The following is an 11,876-nucleotide window of genomic DNA, read 5'->3' on the forward strand; positions in this document are numbered from 1 at the left end:
CTATATATAGCTCCACTTCTTAATTATGGACAGATTTCAACAACACCCAAACTTTTTCTCCCGTTTTTTCTTCTCCCGTTTTTTTTTTCTCAGATGAGCTGCTGTCCAGATCTGCGAATATAAAGAACTTTAGCCGACGAAATTTATTTTCGTCGGCTATAGTCAACTTTAGCCGACGAAATTAAAATTTCGTCGGCTAAAGAATGTTTAAAGTTATCGGCTAAAGTTGACTATAGCCGACGAAAATATAAATTAGCCGACGAAGGAAAATTTCGTCGGCTAAAGTCTGCTTTAGACGACGAAAAATAGATTCGTCGGCCTGGTTTTTTTTTTCGTCCGCTAAAGTCTTTCTTCTGGTAGTGTCCATTCTATGCTTGAGATTTTGTGTGTGGAGGTAAAATCTCAGAATTTTATTCGCAGGTCAAAAGTGTGTTTGATCACTCTTGCTTCCTAGGTGTGTGTGATCAACCGAGGCATTTTTTCGAATTGTGTTTGATCAATTCGCGGCTTTTCCGGATTGTGTGTGATCAATCCGTAGAACAAACTATTAAAGGCATCGTTTGTGACCTATATCAAGTCTCATAACAGCTTAGTTTTGTATGCAAGAGCAACGTAACATTCTGCTTATCTAAGTTTTGACGTAGTTAATGCCTAAGGCGAATCTTCGCTTGGTATCTATGGAACCTTTTTATTAAAAAAGATTAAACCACATATTTTGAGCCCTAAGCTAACAAGCCTAGATGCCGAGATTTCACATCTCACGCACTCAAAGTTTTGAAGCGCCACATCGACAAAAGCCTTCAATGACAATCTATGTAAAAAGTAATGACCACAATGTACTGTGAAATGCACTCATTGAGCGTTTCTTGAAACGTTCATATAACTCTATTTGTTAAGTTATTAGTCAAGTGGATTGCTTACCACTTTAATTGATTACATATTGTCGATGATCTTTTGTGGCATCATGATCCATAATCTTTAGCGGATTCGATCATCATCAAGTTCTAGCTCTAGGCCCTAATTGGTTTGGAATTACCAATGAGACTTGGTTTTGATCATACAATTGCAAATAGGATTGTATATACGCTGATACGATAAACGTATTTGGGATTGTCCCCTAATGTGGGGACAACAATATGGGTCAAGACAACGGCAGAAAACGCCGTGCCGATGTCTAGAAAAGAGGGGGAGGTGTCGCCGGCCCTAATGGCGACACTCTCGATCTAGACACCAATCTGTCAAAACTACTTAAGCCCGCTTAGGACAATGCAACCGTTTGGATCTCTATATCACTAGTTCAAGATTGTCAAGCTCATGATCAAATTGTGAATGCATACAAAAAGGTACGAAAAATCAATACGAGGACAATAACGTCATCCTCATGATCGCGGATTTCAAATATTTGGATCCAGCTCTAGCTACCCCTGACTTTGACATCATTGGCTAGACATTGATTTTCTTTCCAAGTTATATGTAATAAGACGTCGTATTGATGTCCTTTGTTTATTCAAGACCTCGATATAAACTCACATTAGCAATAATGAATGCCTGGAGAATTTTTTCGAAGTTATGAAACTATTCTCCTCTTATGGTTCGTATTGATTTACAAACAAGATGTACATTTTTACATCGTCCTTAGAAGCATGGCATATTTACATTCTACATGGTTAGATTGTGCCGTTTTGGTCTCTTTCAAGTGAAGACGACGCACGGCCTTGCATCCTCAAGGAGGATCACCAACGTGTTTCTGATTAATTTTTTCGAAGTTATGAAACTATTATCCTCTTATGGTTCGTATTGATTTACAAACAAGATATACATTTTTACATCGCCCTTAGAAGCATGGCATATTTACAATCTACATGGTTAGATTGTGCCGTTTTGGTCTCTTCCAAGTGAAGATGACGCACAGCCTTGCATCCTCAAGGAGGATCACCAATGTGTTTTCGGTTAAGTCTTCTACCCTATAGCAGATTTTCCATCATCAATTGTTCAACTAGGCTCATCCAAGCTCAGTGTGATGTCTTAGAATTGTATGAAATTAAGGAGATAGTGGTTTAAGTGTGCCTCGTACTACTGACCCTCCACGCCTTGGTCCGCCATCTGCAAGCTTCATTGCTTTGCATATGCCAAATCTGCGAAAAACAGCAATCTGTCCCTTCTGGACAGTCAATTTCGTTTGAGCTTTGTGAACAGATTTGGACGAACCAGACAGTGAGCTTTATATCATTGGAAAGCTCTACGAGTCTAGTTTTTAGAAAGTTTTGCGGTTCGTCCATATCTATTTTAACGAAGAAGATATGGTTGTTTTAGTGCACAAAGGTCATTCTGCGCGAAAATTTTTATGCACTCTCGGGATTACAGTTTTTTTGTAGCTTCTTTCAATCCTTCTAAATGGTTCAAGTGGAACTATTTACTCGCCTATCTACCCTTTTTGTAGATATGTCTCATAGAGACAATAAGTGCCTCGCAGATAGTGGAACTTCCTACAACATTCTAAAGAAAACCGGCAACTATCTTTGGATTTTGTGCTTTTGTAAATCTTCTGTGACTATAATAATTGAATCATACCGGTCATTCAGGGACACGGTTTAGCTTGAATCTTGATGCCTCATGGCACCATGATTAAACGTCACAGATGCCCACTATGCATTGAGAGGCAATCGAACCACGTTGAGCTTTAAAGACATTCTTGCTAGTGGTTTTCATTTGAAAACACATTGTGAGAACGAACAAGAGTTCTTTTGTGTATACATTCTCATGAATGCGGACTAAAAGGCATCTTAGAGAAGTTTATGAGTCAATCTAGTGGACTGTATATCATTATGATTCGAATATCGAATCACATGTTGTCGCCAAACATGATATTTGGGACACTGACTCATATAGGCTTTGGTTTGACCAAATCAGTCATCTTGGAAGAGATATAATGGTCCAAATTTTGAGAAATTCTCATGGACATCTATTCTTCCGCTTAAAACGAAGACATTCGGGATCTAGCTTCTCCATGAAGCATGATGGTGACACCATGGTTGTAAATGGTGGCACCCTAGGGACATTGACGTCACCCGAACACCGCTCCAACTTCCCGGAGGTCGTCCAGTCAATTCCTCAAGCAATTGAGGTGCACCGGCCTTCTCTCGATGTATCATTGGCCCCCTGCAATGTTTATTGCTCGTTTTGAAAGCCTAATTTTTAGCTAAATTATGACACAAAAGAGAATACTTTATTCTTACATCAAATTATGTAGATCGATACAACCAACTTGCGCACATCTTTTTATGTTTTATGATGTTGGTTGAAGTGTTAACACAACGGTCATGTGTTACACCATTATCTACTACCTATGTTGCTTATACTTCTATGAGTTCACTACCAATTCTTTAAAGAAGTTTATCGGGATATAAGTTGAAGTGTCATGTACCCCATGTTCACACGTAATACGGTCTCACCGAGGCTACGACCAAGCAACTTTAGTTTGTCGCTTGAATATTATTGATGCGCACCAATCTTTCTATTGCGTCTTGGGGCTATGCAATATTTACATGCAGCTTTACTATTCATCTACGACCCACCATCATTGAATATTGTTGTACTACAGCTCATGACTGTGTACCAGGATTGACATGAAATTGCAATCCTTGAGCTCAAACAGGATTGAAATGGATCTCCAATCTTTGAGCTCAGCTAGATGTTATTTCTAGGTGCCAAATCGCAACGCAACTGCGCACAATGATGAGTCATTTGAGATGAATAAGTTTAGGTTGGATATGAACCTCCACCTATAATCCGCTTATGTAGAAACCTTGACAGGCAATCTCATTCACCGCTAAATTGCGAATTGTCACTTTGATGAGACAATATTTCTGCTGTTAAGGGGAGATAAGAACACAAGTGTTCAAGTGGAACGACGTGAATTGTCGTGGTTTGTCCCCACTAAGTCTCATCTTGATCCCAAATGCTTAAAGTGTTAAAGTGACGAGATCACATACTGCAAATATGTCTGCAATGATTGATGTCCTATCAATAGGACATGACGCGACCAAAAGAAGTCTTGGAGCCATCACCATAGATGGTGAAATGGTGACGCCATATAGTGGCAAAATTGGTGTCACAAGGCCGTGTGGCTCCTCAAAAAGAGGGAGGCCCTTAGGTTTGATACTTTCTCGCGCTGAGAAGAAAGCGAGCTGGCACGACTTGATCCATTGATCAGTGATACTCAAATTCGTCTCATGAAATCTGAATTGTGATTATCGTTGGGGGGCGCCTCAATGTCAAATCCAATCCATATAGAGATCTCTACAAGTATTACACTAGTGTACATGAAGACGTGGGATAATGAGTCTACTATCGAACCACCTTTCGTTGATGAATATCAACTTAGTTGATTGGTCTAATGGAAAGATGCGATCCAGCATTAACAAAGAGATAGGTTTTTGGGCAGGTGATGTCGACACCGCAAACTAAACCCTATTAACTATACCTGTAATTAGTAGTCGATAAATACCTTCCTTGGCCCACGATGCCGTAAGGCCCAGCATGAGATAGATTGAACAAGCCTCATCCTGGAGGCCACATCAGTCTGGGCCGGGAGGGAAGTATTCCACAAAAGGCCTAAATGCAAACCTCAGCAATATATTTGTCCCACATCGAATAACAGGGAAGACTTAAGTCAACGCGGGGCTATAAATACAATGATGAAGTCAACCCAAATGGTAAGAAAATCTCCTAGCATTAAATATTATACCTACCAGCATAACTGACTTAATCATTGGAGAGAGAAAGACCGAAAAGTCCCAGTCAATCTCCTCTTGCAGGTTTCCGATCTACGGCAATAGGAAGAGAAGATATCATATTCGAGCATCTTCAAGGCCTACGGGATCTTGTAGAAACAATATCTTTGTTAGATAGCGTAGTGAGAACAAGAGCTTAGACTCACCTTATGACGCAAGGTATTTGAGTAACACGCACTGAGATCGACTATGATGAGATATACTCTCGTAATGGATGTCATTGAACTCCACTACTTTGTCAAGTGGCTCCATACTACAGAGCACACGTTTGCAAAAGGAAGTTTGAAACGCACACTAAGTAACTACTTAATTTGGAAGGGATATGGTGAATTATGTCTTTGTGTGTTCATTCCGGATTTACATGGACTCTTGATGGATTAAGAGATGTCAATATGTATCAACATCCGAAGTTAGAATGAAAAAAATTTTGGGAAAACACGGTCTCGATAAGGCACTCGATGACTGTATTTGTTTAGTCCATGTGTTTAAAGTTGACATATGTTCAGTCCTTATGGTTTTAATTTAATCTGAACAGTCTTTAAAGTCACAATTTTTCTTTTAAATAGTCATTCTGTCAATTTTCTCTGTTAAAATATTAACGTGGCCGTTAAAGACATTGCAATTTTCAAACGGCCACGTTAGCAATTGAAACGACAAAAGTGAAGAAATGATCATTTAGAAGGAAAATCGTGAATTTAAGAAACAAAATTTCTGAAAATTAACATAAGTGATCTACTCATATAGATCTAAAAATTGAACGGTGTGATCAAAGAGTTTGTCAAAATTCTTCATCCCTCATATAAGCCATAATAAAGGATTCACTTAGTGGAATGACCCTCATCATAAGAAACCCTACTTTTTCACACAAAAATGCGACAACAGAATGTTTTATAGTTGTCACCTATTAGTGAAAGGACATGTCTACCCGTAAAAAGTTGACCCCATTAACAGTGAAGAGGTGATCCTTGGTATGTATATTTGTTCGGGGTTAATAGTTTGGATACCGGTCTAATATTTCTCAAACTTGAGATACTAAAATTATGGCCCAAAAACTCAAACTGTTTGTGATATTTTCCCATTACACTGCATCCCAAGTGCATATTTAATTAAAAAGGTGTTACATTTGGGGACATGGATGCTCGTTACACCACCAAAGTCTACATTACACTAGATGTCAAATGAATTCATTATCTTAACTTTGAGGAAATGCTCCGAACGGTATGTGACTTTTTGCTCATTATAAATTTTAATATCTCACGTTTTAAAATATCAATCGATACCTCAAGTTCCGATCCCAAACAAACTTTAGTACATAGGGTCGTTAGCTCTGTTACGGAGAGCTCATTTGGCATTTTGTTGAATTGACTTTGTTTTAGATAAAGAAAAGAATGGTTAAATTAAGTTTACCCTATGAGATTTAAGGTTAACTTCATTTCAGTGCCCGTTTTTTCAACTTTAAAAATTTACTCTCTGTATTTTCTAATTTTCATCAATCATGTCCATTTTTTAAGATTTTGTCCGATTTGGGCGTTAAATGCTAACATGAAATCTTAGGCCCAGTTTGGTATCGAGATTTGAGAATTAAAATCACTTATAATCATCATTTTGAATATATTTTTTGTTTGATAAAATCTCAAAAAACTAAAAAATTTTAGATAAACAGGTTTTCAAAAAACTAAAAAAATTTTTAGTTTGAATAGCCACGATTTTAAAAATCAGATTAGGGGTTGCTTATTTAAAACTGAGTTTTTTAAAAATTGAGTTTTTAAACCACAATATCAAACTAAGCCTTAGAGCATCTCTAACAGCTTCCCCAAAATTTATCCAAAATGGGGAAGCAAAAGTCAAAAACTCCAAAAAAAAATTGCTCAAACTCTTACAGCTTCCTCATTTTGGAGATTTTAACATTTATTACTACAATTAAATATACTACATCATTTTTAATTTAATTAAAAAAGAAATATTTTATACCTTATTTTAACAATAACATACTCAATAATATATTTTATATTATTTTCTTCTCATTGGAGCATGTGAGGAATTTATGACAATGCTAATTTCGATAATTTGGGGAAGGAAGACTTTGCTGCAAATTTGGGGAATGAGTGTTTCTATTTCTTCTCCATCCCTATTTTGAGGAATGTGACGGAGAAACTGTTAGACCTAAAAACAGCTCTATATTCTCTAAAATTGATAAGTTCAAGCAAATGAGAAAGCTGTTGAAGATGCTCTTAGAAATAGACTATTAAGTGTCTTTTGTCATTAAATAACTGTTAAGGCCTTAAAGTGAGATATAAAGTCAAATTTGACGAAATCTTAACAAATAGACAAAGCTGAAATGAATTTAACCCAAACCTGAAATGGGTAAAATAAATTTAATCCAAAACAAAGAAGCAGACCAAGACTAGTTTAGTGCGTGGCAAAAGCAGTGTGTCAAAACTCAAAAGGAAACCCAAGTGTATGATGGGATCCCATTTATTAAGATTCTGTATGTACTAACAGAACCCACCACAGACACCTCCGCGAGTCCGCGGCCGGCGAAACCCTCACTCATCGCATCTACCTATCTTTTTATCGGATCCTGTAAGCACTCTTTAATTCCTGCAATTTTCTTCTTTTTCGTTTCTTACTTTCAAACACCGTCCCTACTTTCGACTCATAATATTTCTATGTTTATCAATTATCAGTTTCTGGGAGTTGCATGTATCTAATAATCTGTTTGGTCTCCTGGAACCTATTTAAGTTGCAGAGGACAAACATTAGTATTTAACCTGCACCCAACACAATATTGCTTGTTCTTGTTTCAACTGATAACAAATTCAGAACTCAAAGTTTGTTCCTTGTTTTTCTCAATTGGTTTGTTGTGTTTTCTGAGCTACCAATTGGGTATTGTTTTATTTTTTTATTTTTTTTCTGTAATTGTAGACAAACACTAACATTTGCTTGACAAAGTTAGAACTTTGATATGTTGATTACCATTTGACGGTTAAAGTGGGTATTGATTCTTGTGCTGTACTGATGTTTTCATCAATTGGAAGAAGCGTTTCGATAATCTATAGGATGGCTTTAATGTTGGCTGTTAGCTCACGTACTTATATTGATAGCATTGTGCTTTCTTGTGTAGGTTGGTTTTTGAAATTGTTTGTTTGTTGACATTAAAGTTGGGAAATAAGGGGGTTTTGCGTCTCTTTCAGATGGAAATAGGCTCTCTTAACAGTGAGCAAGTACAGGATCCCGACAGTAATGTGATTGCAACAGCTCGAGATGGTGTTTTGATGGAATTGGATGCTGAAAATTGTGTCCGAGAAGGAAAAAAAGAATTTGTTGCACCTGCTATTGGAATGGAGTTCGAGTCGTATGAGGATGCTTATAATTATTACAATTGCTATGCTAAGGAATTGGGTTTTCGTGTTAGAGTGAAGAATTCATGGTTTAAGAGGAACAGTAAAGAGAAGTACGGTGCTGTTCTTTGTTGCAGCAGTCAAGGTTTCAAAAGAATTAAAGATGTCAACCGTTTGAGAAAGGAAACAAGAACTGGTTGTCCTGCAATGCTAAGGATGAGGTTAGTGGACTCCAAAAGGTGGAGAATACTTGAAGTTGCACTTGAACATAACCACTTATTAGGTACAAAGATGTACAAATCGATGAAAAAGATGACAAGTGGAACAAAGAGGAAGTCACAGTCAAGTTCAGATGCAGAAAATCAAACAATTAAGCTGTACCGAGCACTTGTGATAGATTCCGGGGGTAATGGACCCTCAAATTTTAATGCAACAGAAGCCAGGAATGATAGTCCCAATCAGTTGAACCTGAAAAAAGGTGACACACAAGCAATTTATAATTACCTTTGTCGTATGCAGTTAACAAACCCGAACTTCTTTTACTTGATGGACATCAATGATGATGGGCGTTTGAGAAATGTATTTTGGATTGATGCTAGGTCGAGGGTGGCATGTGGTTATTTTGGTGATGTGATATATTTTGACAACACATACTTGGCAAATAAATTTGAGATCCCACTTGTGGCGTTAGTGGGGATAAATCACCATGGTCAAGCGGTGTTGCTTGGTTGTGCCTTGCTTGCAGGGGAGACAGCAGAATCCTATATTTGGTTGTTCAAAGCTTGGCTTACATGTGTGTCAGGACGTTCTCCGCAAACAATTATTACTGACAGGTGCAATGTTGTGCAGAGTGCAATTGCTAAGGTGTTTCCTAGCTGTCATCATTGCTTTGGTTTGTCCCTGATCATTAAAAAAGTTCCAGAGAAATTGGGAGGATCACGCAATTATGATGCAATTAGGAAGGCACTGCTTAAAGCTGTTTATGAAACTCTGAAGGTGATTGAATTTGAAGCAGCATGGGGGTACATGATTCACCGTTTTGGAATTGGTGATCATGAGTGGCTTCAATCTTTGTATGACGATCGATTCAGGTGGGCTCCAGTTTACTTGAAAGACACATCTTTTTCCGGAATGTCGGCCACACGTCCAGGTGAAACCTTGAGTCCATTTTTTGACAAATACGTACACAAGCAAACTCCACTGAAAGAATTTCTGGACAAGTACGAATTGGCTCTACAGAAGAAGCATAAGGAAGAAGCTCTTGCAGATATTGATTCAAGAAGCTCAAGTCCCATGCTGAAAACAAGATGTTCTTTTGAGTTGCAGCTTTCAAAAATTTACACTAGAGACATATTCAAGAAATTCCAATTTGAAGTGGAGGAGATGTATTCTTGTTTTAGCACTACACAGTTGCACATCGATGGGCCAATCATAATATTCTTGGTCAAGGAGCGTGTCGTGGCAGATGGGAATCAGCGAGAGATAAGGGATTATGAAGTTCTGTACAACAGAACAGCAGGTGAGGTTCGTTGTATCTGCAGTTGCTTTAACTTCCATGGGTATCTATGCCGGCATGCTTTGTGTGTCCTTAATTTTAATGGAGTGGAGGAGATCCCTTCCAAGTACATTTTGGCACGATGGAAAAAGGATTACAAGCGTTTATATATTCCAGATCATGGCTCCAATAATGTTGATGGTACTGACCGTATGCAGTGGTTTAGTCAGTTGTATAGAAGTGCCTTGCAAATCGTAGAGGAAGGTGTGATCTCTCTTGACCATTACAATGTAGCAGTGCAAACATTCGAAGAGTCTTTGAAAAGGGTTCACGAGATAGAAGAAAAGCATAACCCTGAAAACTTGTAATATGTTAAGGCATTTGTAAATTATTAACTGTAGTGTCATTACTTTACTCCTGTTCTGCATCCCCTGTCAAGGTTACTTGGTCTGTTTTGCCTGCAGAATGTCAATACTATACATACGAAGTGGCAATCGGAGTCGGGTTGTATGTATATTTTTCAAGTTCTAATTACCGCAGCTTAGGACAAGTGACTCTATGGAAATATGGGACCTCTCTAAGCAGAGGAGGCTTCCCCAGATGTAATGACTTGACCAAATCACCTGAAGCCTCAAGCTGAGACAATAACGTTTTCTTCCTAATTTTCCAAGAAGACTCTTCTTTGTCATTTCGGATGTGAAATCTATATTTTCTAAATTGTAATTCTCACGTTACTTTATATTTTTAGTTATTATTTTTAGGGAAAAAGCCCTAATGCACAAAATAAAAAAAGTCAAACCCCATTTCAATGATAATCTTTTTTATTAGCCCATTTGAATACAAGGTACTTGTTTTAAGCCCAAATACACAAATCTTTATTAAAGTATAATAAAATTATATTTTTAAAGACTTTTTTACCCTTAGCTTTTACTTAAAAAGAAAAAGTGAAAAAGATGGAGGGAAGACTTTGCCGGAAGCACACCGGGCTCCGGCGCCAGTCACCGGCCGCCGCATTCCGGTCGCCGGACTCTGAACTCCGGCCGCCGGAATCCGGTCATCAGAATTTTACGACGGCCGGAAAATTGCCGGCATCCGGTGGCCGGAATTTTCCGGAAATCTCACTGAATTTTTTTAAATGCCATTGGAATTTACGTGATCTTAACCCAAGTACGAAAAAAAAGTTTACTACCCCTAGTAAACTTTTACTGGGGGTAGTAAACTCAAAATAAAGTTTCTCCATGACCATTATACACCTTAAAACAATGAAAAATCAACTTAGATGCAGAAAAATAAAGTTTACTAACCCTAGTAAACTTCTGCTGGAGGTAGTAAACTTTTACTGGGGGTAGTAAACTTGCAAAACAGTAGCTCCAATGCCATAATTCACATTGAAAAGGAGAAAAATCAACTTAGATGCGAAAAAATAAAATTTACTACCCCTAGTAAACTTTTAAAACGGAGAAAAATCAACTTAGATGCAAAAAATAAAATTTACTACCCCTAGTAAACTTTTACTGGGGGTAGTAAACTTGCAAAACAGTAGCTCAAATGTCATAATTCATATTCAAACGGAGAAAAATCAACTTAGATGCAAAAAAATAAAGTTTACTACCCCGATTAAACTTTTACTGGGGGTAGTAATGGGGGTAGTAAACTTGATTTCAATTTTTAACATGATTTCATATCGCATGCAACACATTTAGACTCAAACATGAAATTCACCAGTTTGATCTAAACAAGAAGAATGAAATAGGACAACACCTTTTGTTTAACAATGGGGCTTTTATGGTCGAGACGCTTCAAGACAAAGTCAGAGACCTCCTTGACGATGCTGACATGTCAGCAGCTGGCAAATCTCCTCCAACTTGTAGACCGGCGCGACCTTGTCCTCGTCGGAGGTAGCTGCGTCGACCATCCTCGACCTCCAGTACGACTCCACAGCTCTCCGACTCGAATCCATGATTGATTCACAAGGTCCTCAAATTGAGCTGATCCGATCCAACAGAGGCGGTGCTCGGATCTATTGCAATTGGATCAGAGGAGTGGAATCCAATACGCTTCGGTGATTGACTGGTTGGATTGGTATTAGGGTTTTAGAAGAGAGAGAGAGAGAGAGAGAGAGAGAGAGAGAGAGAGAGAGAGAGAGAGAGAGAGAGAGAGAGAGAGAGAGAGAGAGAGAGAGAGAGAGAGAGAGAGAGAGAGAGAGAGAGAGAGAGAGAGAGAGAGAGAGAGAGAGAGAGAGAGAGA

General features: G+C 38.2%; 1 protein-coding gene across 1 annotated transcript in view; it reads left to right on the forward strand.

Moving 5' to 3' along the window:
- The first annotated feature begins 7,244 nt into the window (after nucleotides 1-7,244).
- The window catches only part of LOC101293031, an 11,231-nt gene continuing 6,599 nt past the window's right edge, over nucleotides 7,245-11,876 (forward strand). The window contains exons 1-3 of the mRNA XM_004305451.1: nucleotides 7,245-7,376; nucleotides 7,918-9,993; nucleotides 10,094-10,136. Of these exons, the coding sequence (XP_004305499.1) occupies nucleotides 7,988-9,993; nucleotides 10,094-10,136 (2,049 nt within the window). The 5' untranslated portion in view covers nucleotides 7,245-7,376; nucleotides 7,918-7,987. The remainder of the gene's footprint in view (nucleotides 7,377-7,917; nucleotides 9,994-10,093; nucleotides 10,137-11,876) is intronic.

This window comes from Fragaria vesca, linkage group LG6 (assembly GCF_000184155.1).
Source record: "Fragaria vesca subsp. vesca linkage group LG6, FraVesHawaii_1.0, whole genome shotgun sequence".
Lineage (NCBI taxonomy): Eukaryota > Viridiplantae > Streptophyta > Magnoliopsida > Rosales > Rosaceae > Fragaria > Fragaria vesca.